This window comes from Marmota flaviventris, chromosome 17 (genome assembly GCF_047511675.1).
Source record: "Marmota flaviventris isolate mMarFla1 chromosome 17, mMarFla1.hap1, whole genome shotgun sequence".
Taxonomy (NCBI): Eukaryota; Metazoa; Chordata; class Mammalia; order Rodentia; family Sciuridae; genus Marmota; species Marmota flaviventris.
Window position 1 is genome coordinate 14,752,014 of NC_092514.1, and position 23,131 is coordinate 14,775,144.

General features: G+C 37.9%; 1 protein-coding gene across 1 annotated transcript in view; it reads right to left on the bottom strand.

Annotated features, from left to right (window-relative positions):
- Window positions 1-23,131, bottom strand: part of LOC139702433 (serine/threonine-protein kinase ULK2-like) — a 110,870-nt gene that overhangs the window by 36,570 nt on the left and 51,169 nt on the right. The window contains 1 exon segment of the mRNA XM_071603536.1: window positions 6,178-6,315. Coding sequence (XP_071459637.1) covers window positions 6,178-6,315 — 138 coding nt within the window.

The window sequence follows — 23,131 nt, forward strand, 5'->3', positions numbered from 1 at the left end:
CTGAAGTGTCTGTTGTGATATTGCCTCTTTCATCCCGTATGTTAGTAATTTGAGTTCTCTCTCTTCTTCTCTTCGCTAGCATGGCTAAGGGTCTGTCGATTTTGTTTATTTTTTCAAAGAACCAACTTTTAGTTTTGTCAATTTTTTCAATTGTTTCTTTTGTTTCGATTTCATTAATTTCAGCTCTGATTTTAATTATTTCTTGCCTTCTACTTCTTTTGCTGTTGTTTTGCTCTTCTTTTTCTAGGATTTTGAGATGAAGTATGAGATCATTTATTTGTTGGTTTTTTCTTTTTTTAAGGAATGAACTCCAAGCAATGAATTTTCCTCTTAGAGCTGCTTTCAATGTGTCCCATAGATTCCGATATGTTGTGTCTGTGTTTTCATTAATCTCTAAGAATTTTTTAATTTCCTCCTTGATGTCTTCTATAACCCATTGATCATTCAGTAACCTATTGTTCATTCTCCAAGTGATATATTCTTTTTCCTTCCTTCTTTTTTTTATTTTTTTATTTTTTATTGTTGGCTGTTCAAAACATTACATAGTTCTTGATATATCATATTTCACAATTTGATTCAAGTGGGTTATGAGCTCCCATTTTTACCCCATATACAGATTGCAGAATCACATCAGTTACACATCCATTGATTTACATATTGCCATACTAGTGTCTGTTGTATTCTGCTGTCTTTCCTATCCTCTACTATCCCCCCTCCCCTCCCCTCCCCTCCCCTCCCCTCCCCTCTTCTCTCTCTGCCCCCTTTACTGACATTCGTTTGTCCCCCTTGTATTATTTTTCCCCTTCCCCTCACTTCCTCTTGTATGTACTTTTGTATACCTCTGAGGGTCTCCTTCCATTTCCATGCATTTTCCCTTCTCTCTCCCTTTCCCTCCCACCTCTCATCCCTGTTTAATGTTAATCTTCTTCTCATGCTCTTCGACCCTACTCTGTTCTTAGCTACTCTCCTTATATCAAAGAAGACATTTGACATTTGTTTTTTAGGGATTGGCTAGCTTCACTTAGCATAATCTGCTCTAATGCCATCCATTTCCCTGTAAATTCTATGATTTTGTCATTTTTTAATGCAGAGTAATACTCCATTGTGTATAAATGCCACATTTTTTTTATCCATTCATCCATTGAAGGGCATCTAGGTTGGTTCCACAGTCTAGCTATTGTGAATTGTGCTGCTATGAACATCGATGTAGCAGTGTCCCTGTAGCATGCTCTTTTTAGGTCTTTAGGGAATAGACCGAGAAGGGGAATAGCTGGGTCAAATGGTGGCTCCATTCCCAGCTTTCCAAGAAATCTCCATACTGCTTTCCAAATTGGCTGCACCAATTTGCAGTCCCACCAGCAATGTACAAGTGTACCCTTTTCCCCACATCCTCGCCAGCACTTGTTGTTGTTTGACTTCATAATGGCTGCCAATCTAACTGGAGTGAGATGGTATCTTAGGGTGGTTTTGATTTGCATTTCTCTGACTGCTAGAGATGGTGAGCATTTTTTCATGTACTTGTTGATTGACTGTATGTCCTCCTCTGAGAAGTGTCTGTTCAGGTCCTTGGCCCATTTGTTGATTGGGTTGTTTGTTCTCTTATTGTCTAATTTTTTGAGCTCTTTGTATACTCTGGATATTAGGGCTCTATCTGAAGTGTGAGGAGTAAAGATTTGTTCCCAGGATGTAGGCTCTCTATTTACCTCTCTTATTGTATCTTTTGCTGAGAAAAAACTTTTTAGTTTGAGTAAGTCCCTTTCCTTCCTTCTTTTATCGTTGATTTTCAGTTCCATTCCATTATGATCAGATAGGATGCATGGTATTATCTCTACTCCTTTATATTGTCTAAGAGTTTCCCTGTGACATAATATATGATCTATTTTTGAGACGGATCCATGTGCTGCTGAGAAAAAAGTGTAACTGCTTGATGTTGGGTGGTATATTCTATATATGTCAATTAAGTCTAGGTTATTAATTGTGTTATTGAGTTCTATAGTTTCCTTATTCAACTTTTGTTTGGAAGATCTGTCCAGTGGTGATAGAGGTGTGTTGAAGTCTCCCATGATTATTGTATGGTGGTCTATTAGACTCTTGAACTTGAGAAGAGTTTGTTTGATGAACATAGCTGCACCATTGTTTGCGGCATATATATTTATGATTGTTATGTCTTGTTGGTGTATGGTTCCCTTGAGCAGTATGTAGTGTCCCTCTTTATCCCTTTTGATTAACTTTGGCTTGAAATCTATTTTATTTGATATGAGTATGGATACTCCTGCTTGTTTCCGAAGTCCATATGAGTGATATGATTTTTCCCAACCTTTCACCTTCAGCCTATGTATGTCTTTTCCTATCAAATGCATCTCCTGTAGGCAGCATATTGTTGGGTCTTGTTTTGAGATCCATTCTACTAGCCTGTGTCTCTTGATTGGTGAGTTTAAGCCATTAACATTTAGGGTTATTATTGAGATATGGGTTGTTCTTCCAGCCATATTTGTTTATTTATGTTACTAAACATGGTTTGTTTTCCTCTTTGATTATTTTCCCCACTTTAGTGTCCTACCTCCCACTGTTGGTTTTCATTGTTATTTTCCATTTCCTCTTCCTGTAATGTTTTGCCAAGGATGTTTTGAAGAGATGGTTTTCTAGCTGCAAATTCTTTTAACTTTTGTTTATCGTGGAAGGTTTTAATTTCATCTTCCATCCTGAAGCTTAATTTCGCTGGAAACACAATTCTTGGTTGGAACCCATTTTCTTTCAGTGTTTGAAATATGTTATTCCAGGATCTTCTAGCTTTCAGATTCTGTGTTGAAAGATCAGCTGTTATCCTGGTTGGCTTATCCCTAAATGTGATCTGCTTCTTTTCTCTTGTAGCTTTTAAAATTCTCTCCTTATTCTGTATGTTGGGCATCTTCATTATAATGTGTCTAGGTATGGGTCTCTTATGATTTTTCACATTCGGCGTCCTGTAGGCTTCTAGGATTTGGGGTTCTTTCTCATTCTTCAAGTCTGGGAAGTTTTCTCGTATTATTTCATTGAATAGATTGCTCATTCCTTTGGTCTGAAACTCTGTCCCTTCCTGTATCCCAATGACTCTTAAATTTGGTCTCTTGATGTTATCCCATATTTCTTGGATGTTCTGCTCATGGTTTCTTAACAGTCTTGCTGAGCTGTCTATGTTCTTTTCAAGTTGAAATACTTTATCTTCATTGTCTGATGTTCTGTCTTCTAAGTGTTCTACTCTGCTGGTAGTATTCTCAATTGAGTTTTTAAGTTGGCTTATTGCTTCCTGCATTTCTAGGATTTCTGTTTGTTTTTTATAACCTCTATTTCCCTGTATAGTTGATCTTTTGCTTCTTGGATTTGTTTATGTAATTCATTGTTGAAGTGATCTTTCATTGTCTGATTTTGCTGTCTGATGTCTTCCTTGAGACTCCAGATCATCTGAAGCATGTATATCCTGAATTCTTTATCTGACATTCCATCTGCTGCAGCTATTACCTCTTCTAACGTTGAGTTGACCTGCATTGCTTGTGGTCCTTTCTTTCCTTGTCTCTTCATACTGTTCGCGTTCCTTTCTACTTGGTGAAACTGTTGTGCTATTGAATTTTCCCCCTATATATTTATATTGGTCTTCTATAGTTGCAAAGTCTCCCTCGCAGGCACGGGCGGCGGCTCTGCCCCTCCTCCAATTGGGGCAATGTGCCTACCGCGCCTGCAGGCCACTGGGCCTGCTCTGATGGTCGGTAGCAGGTCCGCCGACCTTGCAGGCGCGGGCGGCGGCTCTGTCCCTCTGCGGGCCGCTAGGCTTGTTCTGTCAGTGGTCGCAGTTCTGCCTACTTTGCAGGCGCAGGCAGTGGCACTGCCCCTCTGCAGGCCTCTGGGGCTGTACTGCCAGTGGGTCGCAGGTCCGCCTACCTTGCAGGCATGGGGGGGGGGGCGGCTCTACCCTTCCTCAGGCCACTGGGCCTGTTCTGTCTCTCGGTTGCAGGTCTGGCCTGTTCTGATGGTGGTCACAGTTCCGTCTACCTTGCAGGCGCGGGGGGGAGGGGGCGGCTCTGCCTCTCAGCAGGCTGCTGCTCCTCTTCTGTCGGTGGGTCGCAGGCCCGCCTACCTTGCAGGAGTGATTGGAAGCTCTGCCCCTCCGTGGGCCACTGGGCCTTTTCTGTCGGTGGTCACAGTTCTGCCTACCTGGCAGGCGCGGGGGGTGGGGGGTGGCTCTGCCCCTCAGCAGGCCGCTGGGCCTGTTCTGTGGGTGGTCACAGTTCCCTCTACCTTGCCGGCACAGGGGGAGGGGGCGGCTCTGCCTCTCAGCAGGCCGCTGCTCCTCTTCTGCCGGTGGGTCCCAGGCCCGCCTACCTTGCAGGAGTGATTGGAAGCTCTGTCCCGCCGCGGGCCACTGGGCCTTTTCTGACGGTGGTCACAGTTCCCCTACCTGGCAGGCACGGGATGTGGGGGGCGGCTCTGCCCCTCAGCAGGCCGCTGGGCCTGCCCAATGATTTTTTTTAACATTCATCATTTAGATAATAATGGTTCATTTAATTATGCAGATATTCCAAATATTTAACGTATAATGTCAAAAAGTCACATTCATACCAAAATGTCACCATCAATGTTAACAGTAATGTCTGGCAAGACTCTTCTGATCACAAGATCTTTTGATCTTCAAGATCACAGGGGTTAATATAAGTTTTCCAAAATTCTACTTTTTACTTGAATGCTCCAATTTTATCATTGACATTTATTGTCACTTATGCCACTACATGGCATATGCCTGTAATCCCAGCAACTCAGGAAACTGAGGCAGGAGACTCACAAGTTGAGGCCAGCCTGGGTAATTTAAGACCCTGTCTCAAAGTGAAAAACAGAAAGGACTGGCATAGCTCTGTGGTAGGGTATCCCCAAGTTTAATCCCTAATATCACCAAAAATTTTAAAAAGACATTTATTGTCACTTGTTTTCTCCAAAGTAATAAAACTTAGTTTATGTTTACAAAACAACTGCTAGAAACATATCATAGTTTGTCAGTCATTCATTGAAGTAAAAAGAGTGCTCTATAAAAAAAATGATTATTTAGCTTACAATCATACCAGTGCTTTTCCTAAAACTATTGTAATAGCAAAAGTGCTTTATATGCACATTCTATTCAATGATTGTGGTTTTCAATGAGAATTAATTTAGTCCTTTAATAATTTGTCAAGGACATTCCTTTATAACACAAGTATGTGGTGGTAAAGAGCCTAAAGACTGACAGTACAGTTGAGTGTCATCACCCTGGTTCAAGTTAAGGCACCAGCAGTATTACTCATCTTTGTTTTCTGCATCATCAGTGCATGTATCATGCAGTGAAAAAAGGAAACAATGTCCTAGCACTATTATGAAAACACTGTTAACCTCATGGGTCACTGCTTGATATACTATAACCATTCTTTTTTTTTTTTTCTTTTTCATTTTATACTATAATATAGTAATTTTTCTGCCTCAATACAGAGCTTCCTTACCCTTTTGGAACAGAAGATACATAGGAATCCATTGTCTTAGATGAATTATAGCAAATCAGTGAGCAGTTGGTGGGCAGTTGGCTTCTTTTTCATTCTTTGCTATCATAACAGTTAATAACTTTTTATATATACAATTTTATATTCATAGGCTATATATCTAGAATATGTAACTGACTAGGTACATGTATATGTACAATAAGTTACCAGAAGTTGAAGTGCTAATTCCTCCACTCTACTTGAGTTCTCTGAGATTCAGGTCTCTCTGGGGCTAGAGGCACAGTGATTCTCATTCTGTCAGAATCCTTGATTACATGCACATTTACGTCTGCCTGCTAAAGCAGGAACCCTTCCTCAGTCCTCTTCATTTCCAAAAAATTTACTGGAAACTGTCACCAATAAATATTTTTTTTTCTTATTTTGCTTATTTTTGTGGACTCAGACTTTGTTATTCTTTTACTATCATCTTAATGGGGTCTCAAAATGGGAAATAAACAATATATAAATAATTTACTGCAATTTGGGATTTCATTTTTTAACAAGCTCTTTCTCAAATTCTCAAAAGTAATTATACCTGTGGGCAAATATATTTATATATTTGAAATTAACAGATTTTCAGTAAGAAAAATAAAAGGTTTTTAAAGAAACAAATTTTAAAAAAGGAATCCAGACACTGCCTTACCTTGGAGAACCATGCGGATTTGTGCCAGAGCTGGCAGTAGATGTTAGATTCTGTTCAATGCGTTGATAATTCCTTATTTGAGTAGGAACTGGAATTGGAGCTGTTTCACTGGGAGGTGACACAGTTGGTTGACACTCCCTGCCACCATAATTTATCAAAAAAGGAAAGAAGTATCAGAAAGACTGCTTTTCTTTCATTTGGCCTGTCAGTGATAGAAAATTCTAGAAAGAGCCAAAATGATCACTTCTGTGTGTGAACAAGAAATAATCTTGTTAAAAATTAAAAAATCCAATACACATCCACACCAACATCCACACATATATACATCTTCATCTATAACTCTCTTGGCATTCATGTGCATATTAAGAACTAAGAATTCTATCACAAACCTGGGGAAAAATTCCCTTACAACAGGCAAAGTCAGCAAGATTTTCATCCACTCACAGTGTGCTTTTCATTAACATATGAAAGGAAAAAAATTCTATGAATAAGAATTCAAGAGCAGAGATGACTGGAATGTTTACAAGTCATGCATGGAGTAAACATTCTCAAGGAACTCTTCTTAAAGACTGAAAATATTGTATAACTCTCAAAACATAGAACTACCAGGAAGTCCACATTTTATAACTCTCAAAGCGTAGAGATGATCTGAGGTCTACATTTAACTGTCAGTTATTTGGTTTCTTTAATAGCTTCTTACTTTTCATAAATTCAGAAATAGTATGTCCTCGGACGACTTTCAACTTGTTTTACAACATATCCAGAAATATATTAAGGATAATACTGGGCCTTAAGAAAGATGATTTATTTCATTCTTCTATCCTACAATTCTAAAAAAGAGACATGCATCTCACTTTTTCTCAATTATAATTCAGACATAACGAGATTAAGCTGGGCACAGTAGTGCATGCCTATAATCCCAGCAATTCGAAAGGCTGAGGCAGGAGAATTGCAAGTTCAAGACCAGACTCAGGAACTCAGAAAAACCCTGTCTCAAATTTAAAAATAAAAATGACAGCCAAGTGTAGTTCCAAGTACCAACAAATTAAAAAATATATGTATATTAATATATATACACACACACACACACATATACACACATACCCAATCACACAGCTGTCATTCAAACAAACAATATGGTTATTTTCTGAAGTATTACTTTAGAACTTTTTGTGCCATTAAAAAGTATTTTATATTGAAATAACAATTTCATCTGTAGCACAGATGTTAGTTGTTTTTCAATATTTATTTACCCATTATTTCTTATTAACAGAACTCAGAATGTATTGATGTAATATGTATCTAGTTAAATGACATCATATCCCTAACTCCCTTATAGCCAAGGGTAGCCACATGTTTCTTAGCCAATGAGATGCAAATGGAAGTATTTTGTGCATTATTCCTTCTTCCTGCCCAGAATGTAAGTATGCTTGCTGGAGCTTTAGCAGCTACCTTGGAACCACAAAGAAAAGGTCAAGAGAACTCAAGATATTTAACTCAAGATATTCTCTTTCACAGAAACAAAGGCAACAACTATTGATCTTGGCTTTTTTATTTATTTTTTTTAGTAATATACAACACCAGGATACACCCTGAAATTATCACAAAAGCATGGAATACAATTCACTCCAACTCAGTCCCCAGTACTTCTCACCCACATCTAGCTCCCCTCCCTCCACTCAATGGATCCCTCTTCAATCCATTTACATTGTTTTTAAATTATTGTCCTGTGAATACACCCTATGCTGGGACCCACTGTACACATCCACACACATAAAAAAGTTCATCAGATTCATTCCACTGTACTTCACTTTTCTTTTCCCTTCTTTCTCCCTTTGCCTACTCTACTTATCTTTCCTCTATTTTGATGAAATTCTCTCTCTCCTTTTTTTTCTTAATTCCCATCCCCTCTTTTCATTTTGGATTAACTTCAACATATTATAGAAAATATTCAACCTTTCAAGTTTTGGGAACTGGCTTATTACACTTAAGGTCATGATGTCATTTTTCATTATGGGTAATATTCCATTGTGCATATACATCACATTTTCTTTATCCATTCATCTGTTGAAGGGCACCTAGGTTGGTTCCATAGCTTGGCTATTATGAATTGTGTGACTATAAACATTGATGTGGCTGCATCACTGTAATATACTAATTTCTAATCTTTTGGATATATATGGAGGAGTGGGATAGCTGGGTCATATGGTGGTTCCATTCCTAGTTTTTTGAAGATTCTCCATACTTCTGTCCAGGGTGGCTGTACTAATTTGCAGTCCCCACAAACAATGTATGAGTGTACCTTTTCCCCCACATTCTCAGCAATATTATTTGTAATTGCCATTCTGGCTGGAGTGAGATGAAATCTCAATGTAGTTTTGATTTGCATTTTCCTAACTGCTAGAGATGCTAAATATTTTCTCATATATTTCTTCTTTTGAGAATTATTTATTTTCCATTGCGGGGAGTTACCGGACATTGAACTCAGGGGCACTTAACCATTGAGCCACATCCCCAGCTCTATTTTGTATTTTATTTAGAGACAGGATCTCACTGAGTTGCTTAGTGCCTCACCATTGCTGAGGCTAGCTTTGAACTCACCATCCTCCTGTCTCAGCCTCCCAAACCACTGGGATTACAGGCATGTGCCACTGCACCTGGTTCTTTTCCATTTATTGATTGGGTTACTTGTTTTTTTGGTGTTGAGTTATTTGTACACTCTGGATATTAATGCCCTAATTGAGGAGCAGGTGGCAAAGATCTTCTCCCATTCTGTAGGGTCTCCCTTCACACTCATTTCCTTTGCTGTGCAGAAGTGTTTTAATTTGATGCCATCCCACTTATTTTTTTTTTTTTTTAGAGGGAGAGAGAGAGAGAGAGAGAGAGAGAGAGAGAGAGAGAGAGAGAGAATTTTTTTAATATTTATTTATTTATTTTTTTTAGTTTTCGGCGGGCACAACATCTTTGTTTGTCTGTGGTACTGAGGATCAAACCCGGGCCGCATGCATGCCAGGTGAGCACACTACCGCTTGAGCCACATCCCCAGCCGCCCACTTATTTTTCACTTTACTTCTTGCTCTTTGGTAGTCTTCTTAAGAAAGCTAGTTCCTGTACCAACATGTTGGAGAGTTGGACCTACATTTTCTTCTAGCAGTTACGGGGTTTTTGGTATAATTCCTAGGTCTTTGCAGGGTGAGAGAGAGGAGTCAAATTTCATTCTTCTACATATGGATTTCCAGTTTTCCTAGCACCATTTGTATAAAAGGCTACCTTTTCTCCAACATACATTTTTATGTGGATTTCTTTCCATGTTTTCTGCTCTATTTCATTGTTCTTCATGTGTATTTTCTTGTCAGTACCATGCTGTTTTTGTTTCTATAGTTTGTAGTATCATTTAAGGTCCAGTATTGAGATGACTCCTGCTTTGCTTTTCCAAAGACTACTTTGCCTATTTTGGGTTTCTTATTTTTCCAAATGAATTTCAGAATTGTTTTTTCCAGTTCTGTGAAGAATATCATTGGAATCCAGACCAGGATTGCATTAAATCTGCATAGTGCTTTTGGTAGTCTGACCATTTTGACAATATTAATTCTGCCTCTCCAAGAACATGGGAGGTCTTTTCATCTATTAAGACCTTCTTCAATTTCTTTCTTTAGTGTTCTATAGTTTTCATTGTAGAGGCTCTTCACCTTTTTTTTTTTAAATTGATTCCCCTTTTTTTGAGGCTACTGTGAATGGGATAGTTGTCCTAATTTCTTCTTCAGCAGATTCATCATTTAAGTATAGGAACACGATTGATTTATGAGTAATGATTTTGTACCCTACTACTTTCCTGAATACATTTATCAGTCTCAGAAGTCTTCGGGTGAAGGTTTTTTTGGTTTTTGTTTTTTGGGGGGCAGAGGTGTCTTCTAAATATATGATCATGTCATCAGCAAATAGAGATGATTTGAGTTCTTTTCCTATTTGTACCCCTTTAATTTCCTTCTCTTGCCTGATTGCTCTGGCTAGAGTTTCAAGGACTATGTTGAATGGGATTGGTGGAAATGGGCATCCCTGTTTTGTTCCTGTTTTTAAAGGAAAAGCTTTTAAGTTTTTCTCCATTCAGTACTATGTTGGCCTTGGGGTTTGTCTTATATAGACTTTACAAATGTTGAGGTAAATCCCTCTATCCCCAGTTTTTCTAGCGTTTTAAACATTAATAAGTGCTGTATTTTGTCAAATGCTTTTTCTGCATCTACTGAGATCATTATGTGATTCTTGACCTTGACTCTTTCATTTATTAATTTCTATATATTGAAGCAACCTTAGCATCCCTGAAATGAAACCCACTTGATCATGATGCACTGTTTTTAATGTCATCTTGTATGTGGATTGAAAATATTTTATTAAAAATTTTTGCATCTATGTTCATCCAGGCTATTGGTTTAAAATTTTCTTTCCTTGATGTGACTTTGTGTGGTTTTGGCATCAGGGTGATACTACTTCATAGAATGGGTTTGGCAGAGTTCCATTCTTTTCTATTTCATGGAATTATTTGAGGATTGGTATTAGTTCTTCTTTAAAGGTCTGGTAAAATTCAGCTGAGAATCCACCAATCTTGAGCTTTTCTTTGTTGGAAGGCTTTTGATAGGCCACTTCAATTTTGTTTTAGGGGACAGATGAGGCAAGACACCAAAGACAGCAAAAAACAGATTTATTTGGCTGCAGCCAAATTCAGAGGACAAAGCTCTCGCTGTAATCAATAGCCCTGAACCCCAAGTTCAGGGGATTTCAGAACTTTATACCCAGTGTGTAAGGGGAAGGGCTCAGAAGTTCACAATCTACAGAAGTTCACACAAAGGCAGCTTTTTCTTTCACCATTCTAGGCAAATTAACCCTTCAAGGACATTGCTTGAGAAGGGGAGAGCTTCTTCTCCTCTTTCTTCCCACCCCCTGCTAGCTGTTACTGTGTTACATCTCCTCTTTGAAATGTAAACATTTCTGTTAAGCTAGGAAAGGCTAGAGGCCTCATTAAAAGAAACTGTTTCCCTTATCATATTTTGCATTTGTAAACACACTCTACAAACTATTATATATAGTTCTATACTACTATATATAATAGTTTGAGATAGTTACTATACTAGATAGTCCATAAATGTTTGTGAAAAAAATAGTAAAGAGGTTTTCATTTACTTCTAAGAATTTTTTTCTCCCCTGATTTCTCTGCTATCCATTCATCATCACTAAACGCTGTATTATTTAATCTCCAGGTATTAGAGTGGTTTCTATTTTTTATCTTATCATTGATTTCTAATTTCATTCCATTACAATCTGATAGAATGCAAGGTTATTATCTCTATTTTTTATATTTAAAAAGATTTATTTTGTGACCTAAAATATGATCTATTTTAGAAAATGTTCCATGTGGCCAGGCACAGTGAAGCACGCCTGTAATCCCAGCAGCTCAGGAGGCTGAGGCAGGTGGATCACGAGTTCAAAGACAGCCTCAGCAATTTAGCAAGGCCCTAAGCAATTCAGTAAGACCTGGTCTCTAAATAAAATACAAAAAAGGCTGGGAATGTGGCTTAATGGTTAAGTGCCCCAGGGTCCAATCCAGAGAGAGAGAGAGAGAGAGAGAGAGAGAATGATCCATGTGCTGCTGAGAAAAAAGAAAATTCTGTGAGGGATGTAATATTCTGTAGATGTCTGTTCAGTCCATATTATTAATTGTATTTTTTGGTTCTGTAGAATCTTTGACTTCTCTTGATGTGAGCAAACTTCAGTGTTTAACCACACAACAGTCAGGACCCAGTTGTTTATAGTCAAGTGGAAATACTAAGTGATTCACCAATTAGTGTGCTTCTATATGCTCTATTTTTCATTTAGGTATTTCCATTAAGTATCTTTTTACACAATGTTTAGTATTTTCAATATCTGCCCATCTCATTCTGAGCTTTGCCTGCAATGGTTTGTTTTGTTTTATTTTGTTTTGTTTGGGGTGGGGGGGTGGTACCAGGGATTGAACCCAGGGGCACTTAACCCCTGAACCACATCCCCAGCCCTTTTCATTTTAAGACAGGATCTCAGTTTGCTGCTTAGGGCCTCACTAAATTACTGAGGCTCACTTTAAATTTGCAATCCTCCTGCCTCAGCCACCCAAGCTGCTGGGATTATACGCATGCACCACCTTGACTGGCTAGTTTGCCTGCATTCTAAAAGCAGGGGGAAAAAAGAGAAAAGAAAAACAAATATCCACCACCTGAAACTTTACTAACCAGCTCTGGTGCCTATAAGACAATACACACACAACCTAAGTTTCTTCATTAAAAATAAAAAGACAATCAGTACAACCATCAGTTATCAGATACAAATAAACAAGTGGTATCTTTCTATTTCAACTTAAGAAATAAATAAAAACTTGTTTGAACATTCATTCTCTAGAAGTACACTGGGAATTCTTTTAACTTACACATTGTCAAGTTCTAATATCTCCCCCATACTATTAATCTCCAAAGCAAAGTTAAGAAACTACATAAAGGTACCCTACGATTATAAACCCAGCAACCTCATAATTCAAAGTACCTCTCTCAGAGAACCCCAGTGAGCTTCTCTAATGACTCTAATTCATCTCCCTATCAGCATATGAAGAGAACAGCCATAGTCAGTATTTTGTAAATGTTGTCTAAGTCTCTGGACAGGACCTGCAAACAGGCTTGCTCAGAATCTAGACAGTCTTCCCTAGTTTCCGGAATATGTAAGAATTTCAAGCAACTCAACAACAAATCCAATTAGAAAATGGGTGAATGGGACCTGAATAGACATTTCTCAAAAGAAGATATCCAAATGGTCAAATATATAAAAACATAATCTGATGTCACTAATCAACAAGAAAATACAAATAAAAACCACAATGAGTGTCTAAAATAAGAAAAAGTAGGCCCAAATCTCCCACCATGTCAGCCTAGGATTTGACTTTCTTAACAAGACTCCTAAAGCACAAGAAATAAAATCAAGAATCAATAAATGGGATGGATTTGGGGCTGGGGTTGTGGCTCAGTGGTAAAGCACTTGCCTAGCATGTGTGAGGCACTGGGTTTGATTCTCAGCACTATAAATAAATAAATCAATAAATACCCATCAATAACTAATAAAAATATTTTTTAAATATTCTCTTTTATTGCTGAGTAATATTCCATTGTTTATAAATGACACATTTTTAATCCATTCATCTACTGAAGGGCATCTAGGTTGGTTCCACAATTTAGCTATTGTGAATTGTGCTGCTATAAACATTGATGTGGCTGTATGCCTGTAGTATGCTGTTTTTGTCCTTTGGGTATAGATTGAAGAGAGGGATAGCTGGGTCAAATGGTGGTTCCATTCCCAATTTTCCAAGGAATCTCCATACTGCTTTCCATATTGTCTGCACCAATTTGCAGTCCCACCAGCAGTGTATGAGTGGTACCTTTTCCTACACATCCTCACCAACAAGTATTGTTGTTTGTCTTCATAATAGCTTGCCGCAGCCCGGCTGGCTGGGCAAAATAACCGGGGGTGACGAGCAACTTGTGTAGATTGATACAGCAGGAGTGGGAGCCGTTTATTGTAAGAAAGGAGGGGTATATATACATTACACACAGCCTATCTTAATTAACATAAACTAGATACAGCAGTCAACCAATAAGGAATCTCCACACTTATTGGCTTGCTGGCGTTACTTCACAAACCACTCCCTCTGGCAAAATGCCAGGCGCCATCTTGACTTGTTTACAGACCCTAACAATAGCTGCCATTCTGACAGGAGTGAGATGAAATTTTAGAGTAGTTTTGATATGCATTTCTCTAATTGCTAGAGATGATGAGCATTTTTTCATATATCTGTTGATTGATTGTATATCATCTTCTGAGAAGGGTCTATTCAGGTCCTTGACCAATTTATTGGTTGGGTTATATGGGTCTTTTTTGGTGTTTGGCTTTTTGAGTTCTGTATATACCCTAGAGATTAGTGCTCTATCTGATATGTGAGGGGTAAAAACTTGCTCCCAAGATTAGGCTCTCTATTCACCTCACAGATTGTTTCTTTTGCTGAGAAGAAACTTTTTAGTTTGAATCCATCCCAATTATTGAGACTTAGAAGAGATAATGCTAAGTGAAGTTAGTCAATCCCAAAAAACCAAATGCCAAATGTTTTCTCTGATATAAGAAGGCTGATTCATAGTGGGGTAGGGAGGGGAAGCATGGGAGGAATAGATGAACTCTAGATAGGGCAGAGGGGTGGGAAGGGAATGGAGAGGGCAGGGGTTAGAAAAGATGGTGGAATGTGATGAACATCATTATCCAAAGTACATGTATGAAGACACAAATTGGTGTGAATATACTTCGTACACAACCAGAGATATGAAAAATTGTGCTCTATATGTATAATATGAATTGTAGTGCGTAAAAAAAACTAAGAAAGAAAGTCACAAATAAATAAATAAATGGGATGGATTCAAACTAAAAAACTTCTTCTCAGCAAAGGAAACAATCAAGAATGTGAACAGAGAGCCTAGAGAATGGGAGAAAATCTTTACCACATGCACCTCACATCGAGCATTAATCTCCAGGATATATAAAGAACTCAAAAAACTTAATGCCAAAAAAACCAAATAGCCCAATAGGCTAAGGAACTGATCGCACATTTCACAGAAGAAGAAGTACAACTGATCAACAAATATATGAAAAGATGGTATAACATCTTCAGCAATGCAAATCAAAACTACTCTAAGATTTCATCTTACCCCAGTCAGAATCGCAATTATCAATAATACAAACAACAATAAATGTTGGCGAGGATGTAGGGGGAAAAGTAGACTCATACATTGCTGGTGGGAATGCAAACTGGTGCAACCATTATGGAAAACAGTATGGAAATTCCTCAAAAAACCTAGAATGGAACCACTATTGGACCCAGCTATCCCACTCCTCAGTTTATACCCAAAGAACTTAAAATCAGCATATTACAGTGATGCAGCCACATCAATGTTTACAGCAGCTCAACTCACTATACCTAAACTATGGAACCAACCTAGGTGCCCTTCAACTGATGAATGGATGAAGAAAATGTGGTATATATAAATACGATGGAATATTACTCAATCTTAACGAAGAATGAGATTATGGTATTTGCAGGTAAATGGATGGAGCTGGAGAATATCATGCTAAGTTTAATAAACCAATCCCAAAAAAACAATGGTCAAATATTTTCTCTGATATATGCATGCTAATTCACAATAAGGTAGGGGCTAGGGAAGAATAAAGTTACTTTAGATTAGGTAGAGAGGAATGAAGGGAGGGGAGGGGTTATGGGGGTAGGAATGAAAGTAGAATGAATCAGACATTATTACCCTATGTACATATATACCTACATGACAGGTGGGATTCTACATAATGTACAATCAGAAAAATGAGAAATTACACTCAGATGACATATGTATGGTATTAGAAAAGTGCATTCTACTTTCATATATAACTAATTAGAATAAATAAATTTTTTAAAAAAACCACAGTGAATTAACTGTGGGAGACCAACCTTACATGTGACTGAGTCACACTCCCCGGCTGGGTGTTGAGGCGCTCAGTCACAGAAATGTGGCAGAGCTTTCCCCACCCTTCTTGGGTACGAGGGTCGGTGTTTCATGCATGGGTGTGTCTTGCTATAGCTGCATGGGTGAAGCTATGCTCACCTGTTCCTTTGTAATATAATCCCTTGCCCTGTTTAGGATAGAATCTTCCATGGAAGTGCCTTGTGTGTGTCTCCTTCTCTTACTGTGCCCTTGGGTGTGGCCTACCCAGGTATCAGTCAACCTGCTGACAGTGGACATCATGAAGATAGATTCAGCCCCCTGAAACCTGACCCCTTGCCTCATTTGAATAGTTTTTCCTCAATAAAAGGGGTCAGCGCATGCTCTCACTCTCTCTCTTTCTGAGGACCCTTAAGGTCAGAGGAGCCGTCATAACAACCCCAAAGAAAAAGGTAATTGTGTCTCTTGTATGGTTATTTCGTGCAGCCCAGTTAGCCCAGTTTAACTGGAGTGACCCCCTGAGCCTTTTAGTCACTAGAACAGAAACCCGGCAGTTAACATCTCACCCAAAAAAGAATGATTATTGTCAAAAAGACATGTATTATCAAAAAAAAAAAAAAAAAAAAACAATAAATGCTGGTAAGGATGTAAAGAAAAGGAACTCTTATATACTACTAGTGGAAATGTAAATTAGTAAACCATTATAGAAAACAGTATGAAGTTTCTTTAAACAAATGAAATAGAACTACCATATGACCCAAGAGTACCACTACCGGTTACATACCCAAAGGAAATGAAATCAGTACATCAAAGAGACATTTGCACTTGCACATTTACTGTAGTACTCACTATTCACAATAACCAAGATACAGAATCAACCTAATTGTCCACTGATATGTCACTGGATAAAGAAAATGCAGTACCATATACACAATGGGACATTATTCAGCCATCAAGAGATGAAATCCTGTCACTTATGGAAACAGACGGAACTGGAGGACATCACCTTAAGTGAAATAAGTTAGGCACAGGAAGACAAACACTGCATGTTCTCACATGTGAAAACTAAAGGTGATCTCAAAAAGAAAACAAAAAGAAAAAAAGAGTGAGAGAACAGAATTGTGGTTACCCGAGTCTGAGGAGAGTACGCAGGGGAGGGATAGTTGGAAATAGGATGGTGAATGGCTACAGAGGTACAACTGGATAGGAGGAATAATTTTTATGTTCTAAAGCACAAAAGGATAACTATGGTTGACAATAATAAATTGAACATTTCAAAATACTTGAGAGAGGAATCTGGGTTTGTTTCCTGTCTGTTCTGTTTGGTGTGGCATGGTACTAGGGAATGAACCCAGGTCTGCCTCTGAGACATATATCCAGTCCTCTTTATTTTTTATTTTGAGACAGGGACTTACTACATTGCCCAGTTGGCCTCAAATTTGAAATCCTCCTGCCTCAGCCTCTAGAGTAGCAAGAATCTCAGATGTGCACCACCATGCCCAACAAGAGAGATTTTTGAAAGATCTCAATACAAAGAAATTATATAGTTCTGCAGTTATAGGTATGCCAATTGCCCTGATCTGATCATTACATATTGTATACATGTTTTGAAGTGCCACACTGCATCCCATAAATACATACAATGAATTCATTCCAATATAGAAACTACACTAATTTTTAAAAAGAATAAAAGAAAAGAGTCTTCTCTGAATTTCCAGTTAGATAAGATCACTGCTACCATTTTTCTATCTAGCTTTATATGAACCATCATTCAACTCCATGAGCCCAACGTGAAAAGAGAGGTCTATGTATGTCCTGAGTCTCCAGAAGTCCTGCAGTTTAGATGGTTTACTATGAAGACTAAGCAGTCTGACCACAGAGTAGCACAATCACATATCATTCTATCTACTCTCAAGAATACTGAGCTGCAGAAAAAATCAGGTGAACGGTCCAGCAAGAAAAAACAGGGGCTGTGTTTGCAGGTGGCCTTCATCAATGGCTGGTAACAACTAGTCTCATAATTCTGATACACTAACTTCATGCCTTTGCCTACTTTTTGCCTGGATACACAAGGAATAGATATTATATTCCAGTTTCTACTGGACACTGTCATATACACAATGAAGAAACCATTACCAAGAAATGTTTCTTTAGAAAGAAGTTAAAGGATTATTCAAATAGGAAGAGAAGATGAGAGGAATCAAAAATTATTCAAGAAGAAAAAAGAGCAGCAAATCAAAAGCAGCAAAAACTAGCACTGTGCAATTAATGCCTTTATCCTCTAAAAAGGCAGCAAACAAATTTGTATAAGACTTGTTTACCTCCATGGAACTCACACCATGTACCAAGGGACCTCAAGATGCCACTGCTATTCAAGGGATCCCCTAGAGTACATCAAATTTTTTAAAAAGACACACGGAGACCTAACTACTATTACTAATGTAAACTAAAAGTACCAAGTTGTTTGAATGGAACTTCTTAATAAATTGTTATATTCCTATTAGCCTAGAAACATCACTAAAAAAAATTACTGAGACATTAAGGGAACCTCTAGTTGAACCTATTTTACAATAAACTAACATCCCACAATTCCAAAATTCCTAGACTCAAATTTGGAGCTCTTTTTATACTTTTTTCTGTTTTTCCTATTAAAAAAAATTCCTTCAAAGTAGTAAAAAGCATGTTATGGTTTACATATGAGGTGTCCCCCACAAAAGCTCATGTGTGGGAAAACACAGAAAAAGTTTAGAGGTACAATGACTGGGTTATGAGAACTTTAACCAAATCAGGGCATTAATCCACCTGAATGGATTAATTGAGCAGTAACCATAAGGAGTATGAGGCTGGAGGAGGTAGGTCACTGGGGGCATGCTTTTAGGGTACGCATTTTGTCCCAGAGCTTTCTCTCTGCCTCCTTGTTATCATATTCTGAACTGCTTTCCTCTGCCAGACCCTTTTGCCATGATGTTCTGCCTCATCTTGAGCCTAGACAATGGAGTTGGCCATCTATGAACTGAGACCTCTAAAACATGAGCACCAAATAAACTTTTCCTCCTCTATGTTGTTCTTGTCAGGTTTTTTGGTAATCTGACCAAAAAACTCACCAAAACAGAGCATCAATACTATTTAGAAGCAGTGTAGCAAGATTTCATGACTACCTGGTAAGCATTCATGAGTGACCTAGGAGCCATGTATCATCCAGCTGGCATCCAATGAAGGTGAGTAAGCATCAATAATGCCAAGTACATGTATATAGGGTAACAATGGCTGTCTTATTCTACCTATATACTTGTATGATTACACTGCTGGTGTGACTCTGCATCATGTATAGCTAGAGAAAGAAGTTGTGCTCCATTTGTGCACAATGTGTCAGAATGGATTCTACTATCATGTATAACTAATTAGAATATATATATATATATATATCAAGAACAACTTTCTATACCCTTTTTAAAGACAGATGAAATGAAAACCTCAGAGGAGGAGGTATTAAGTGGAACATTTTACTACTAATATTTCCAAAAGAAATAACTATCCATCTAAGTGTTGCTCACAACACTGCCTAATTATATTTTATAGCACTAAGCAATACTTTCCTGAAATGGCAGGCTAATTTTGTGCCTAATAATGCCAGAACACTGTAGGCCAAAAACTTTAGGTCTTCAAAGACTTGTGAAGGCTTTAGTTATACAACATGTGCGTGTTTGTCCTCAATTATGTTCTCTAATGGATGCTAGGAAGTAAAATTCTATATATTGAATTATGTTTTCCTAATACAAAATTCTATATCCTAAATTATATTTTTCTAAATAATATTGTAAGACTAGAACTACTGCCAAGCGCGGTGGTGCACACCTGTAATCCTAGCAGCTGGGAAGGCTGAGGCAGGAGGACTGCGAGTTCAAAGCCAACCTCAGGGCTGGGGTTATGGCTCAGTGGTAGAGCGCCTGCCTGGCATGTGTGAGACACTGGGTTCAATCCTCAGCACCACATAAAAATAAATAAATAAAATAAAGCTATTGCGTCCAACTACAAAAAAAAAAAAAAAGAATTTTTTTTTTTTTTAAGCCAGCCTCAGCAAATGGTAAAGCACTAAGCAACTCAATGAGACCCTGCTCTAAATAAAAAACAAAACAGGGCTAGGGATGTGGCTCAGCAGTTGAGTGTCCTCGAGTTCAATCCACTTTACCAAAAAAAAAAAAAAAAAAAAAAAAAAGACTGGAACTACTGTTTCTAGGAATTTTTCTCACTCTTAGACAAAAATCACTCATTTCAACAAAGTATTTCCAAGAAATTTCAACGAGCTAGGCTCTAGGAGAAGAATTAAATATACCATGTTATGGTTTAAATCTGAAATGTCTCCCAAAAACTCGTGTATTAAAGCTTGGTGGCCACTGGGAAGTGGTGGAAGTTCGAGGATGTGGAGCTAGCTGGAGGAGGTGGGTCACTGGGACATGTCTTTGAAAGGTGTATTTTGTCCCTAGCCCCTTCCCCTCCCTCTCTCCTTCAATCCGCTTCCTCACTGCCATGAGGTAAGCTGCTTTGCTCTACCAATCCCTCTGTGCCACAAAGCTCTGTTTTACCACTGGCCCAAAAACAACAAAGCAAAGCGACTATGCACTGAAATCATAAGCTAAAATACACTTTTCTTCCTTTAAGCTGACTTTCTCAGTATTTTGTCACAATGAGAGATATATTAGCACATACCACTACTAAAATTACAGAGATTGTCAGGCAATCCGAACCACTGATATGGATACAAAATCTTAATGGTTTCAAGAAAAATCTGTTTTTCACCTGTATTGACTATTTTAATCTTGTATACAGCATAACTTTTAATACTCCCTTTCTACTTCTGTTTTTAATTATATTTAACATGTTATGAAAGAATGCATTATTAATATTTTTCAAAGTATTCATAACCTCTCTCTGGACCCATTTCTACATTCCATTATTTACCTCCCACCCTGCACAATTCTCTGGAAAACAGGTTGAAAAGCAGTTCCCATTTGGGACATGCTGTCCTCAGAGTGGGGGGTGAGAGAGTAATGAATGGCAGGACAGAAGCCTTCAGGGCCACTGAAGTTCTGCCTTCACTCTTATTTCCTCAGCATGTCCCAAATAGGAGCTGATCTTCCAACCAGCAAGCCAGAAAGAAGGTAAATGAAGTAAAGTTACAGCTGATCCACAGTTGGAAGTAATATGAATAAAAAATAAGCTCCTGTTGCAAGCCAATGAAGTTTTGGGGTCAATACTATAGCAATAACCTAACAAACATCATATCTTTGGTATCAAAGCCCTCCATTCCCACTCTTTTAAAAGCTAAGAAATCCTTTATCTTACTATATTCACATCTCTCTTGTCTAATTTCCGTTACTGACTTCACCACTGTGGCCCAGGACATTTAAAACCTCAGTTCAACCTTTCAACACTTCCTTGTTGCATGAAACAAGTGTTTGAAGATAAAACATATATAATGCCACTAATATAAAACATGCAAAAGTACTATATACTATTTATAGATAACATATAAACACATTGTTTTGACTGACCTTAAGATATTTTTACCTCTCTTAGCTGTTTAAAGGCAAAATTTTAAATCAGAAGAGAATTGAGGGGTGACTATATAGGTAATATTGTGGGGGATAGTGAGGAGTACTGGGAATTTAACGCACTGAGACTCCACCACTGAACTACATCAGTCCTTTTTATTTTTTATTTTGAGGCAGGGTCTCACTAAATTTCTTAGACTGGCCTTGAATTTGCAATCCTCCTGCCTTGGCCTCCCAAGTCACTAGGATTCCAAGTTTGGGCCACCACACCTAGCTACAGATTAAATATATATCATTCTTCATACTCTACTTTTCTCCATACTTTGCTTAAAATATCACATTTTGAAAAGAATGATAACACATGATGCCAATAAGATGGAGGACTAGGAACCTACAGGTTCCTCATTTCTCCATGGGGACAATAAATAGCAATATGTATAATAAAGCATTTTGGGGGAAACTTTAGAAACTAGTTATGGGGTAGCAACACCCAGTTGAGCGCATAAACAAGAGGAGATGGTAAGGAGAAGATAAGAAAGTTCACATTTTGTTTGCCCTAATTCCTCCTACCTCCAGGCATGTTTAGGCAGGATCAGGAGAATATTAACCCAACTCCTAGCTCTTCCTGTAAGAACTTGCACCTAGCATTATGGCTTATATGGGGACTGTCTGAGGAACTGGTTTCTATCTTGCCTGGCTCAGAGTATAAATGGAAAAGGTGACACAATTTGATTACCAGATGGGAGGCCAGTGAAAGCAGAGGCAAACTCCAGAGTACATTAGAGCAGCAGAGACTGTAGTTCTGAAAGCAGGCACAAAGGAGCAAGAGATTAAAAGCAGAGGAATATAACACACATGAAACCAAAACACCCTAAGAAAAAAACAGGAAATTAAAACAGTCAGAAACAACACGTATAAGGGCTGAGACTGTAGCTCGGTACTACAGTACTTGTCTAGCATGCACAAGGCTCTGGGTTCAATCCCCAGCACTGCAAGGAAAGGACAGGAGAGGAGAGGAGAAAAGAATGCTAGGATAAAAGCACATGCACAACCCCACAGAAAACATACCCCAGAAAAGGTCTGTGGTCTTAGAATCTCTAGCCAGGCTAATTGATAAATATTTTTCCCTTTATAATGCAAGTTCATAAATATTAAGAGAGGAGACTGTCTTCAACCCAATTTTCAACAAAAGATTACAAAGCATACAAAAAAAAAAAAAACAACGACAAAAAAAAAACCACAGAAACATGATTCAACCAAGGAACAGATAAAGGTCCAGAAATCAATCCTAAGAAAATATATCTATGAAGAGCCCAAGAAAAAATTTAAAGTAATAATCATGAAGTTACTCAATGAACAAAAAAAGAAAACAGGTAGATAACAAATGAAATCAGGAAAATGAAGCTTGAAACGAAATGAGAAAATCAAAAAGAGAAAAGAAAAACTATTAAAAAGAACCAAATGAAAATTGTGGAACTTAGTGAGATCCTGTCTCAAAAGAAAAATACAAAGGGCTGGGGATTTGGTTCAGTGGTAAAGCACTTCTGGGTTCAAACCCCAATACCAAAAAAAAAAAAAAAAAAAAAAAAAAAAAAAAAAAAAAAAAACTGAAAACAGGATCTTGAAGAGATATTTATACATTCATTCAGCAGCATTATTCATAATAATCAAGAAGTAGAAGCAACCCACATGTCTATCAATGGGTGAATGGATAAACAAAGTGTCTTTTATAATGCAATATTTTTCAGCCTTATAAAAGAAAGAAATCTGTCACATGCTACAACATGAATGAATCTTGAGGACAGTACCTTAAGTGAAATAAGCCAGTCACAAAAAGACAAATACTTGTGTGATTTC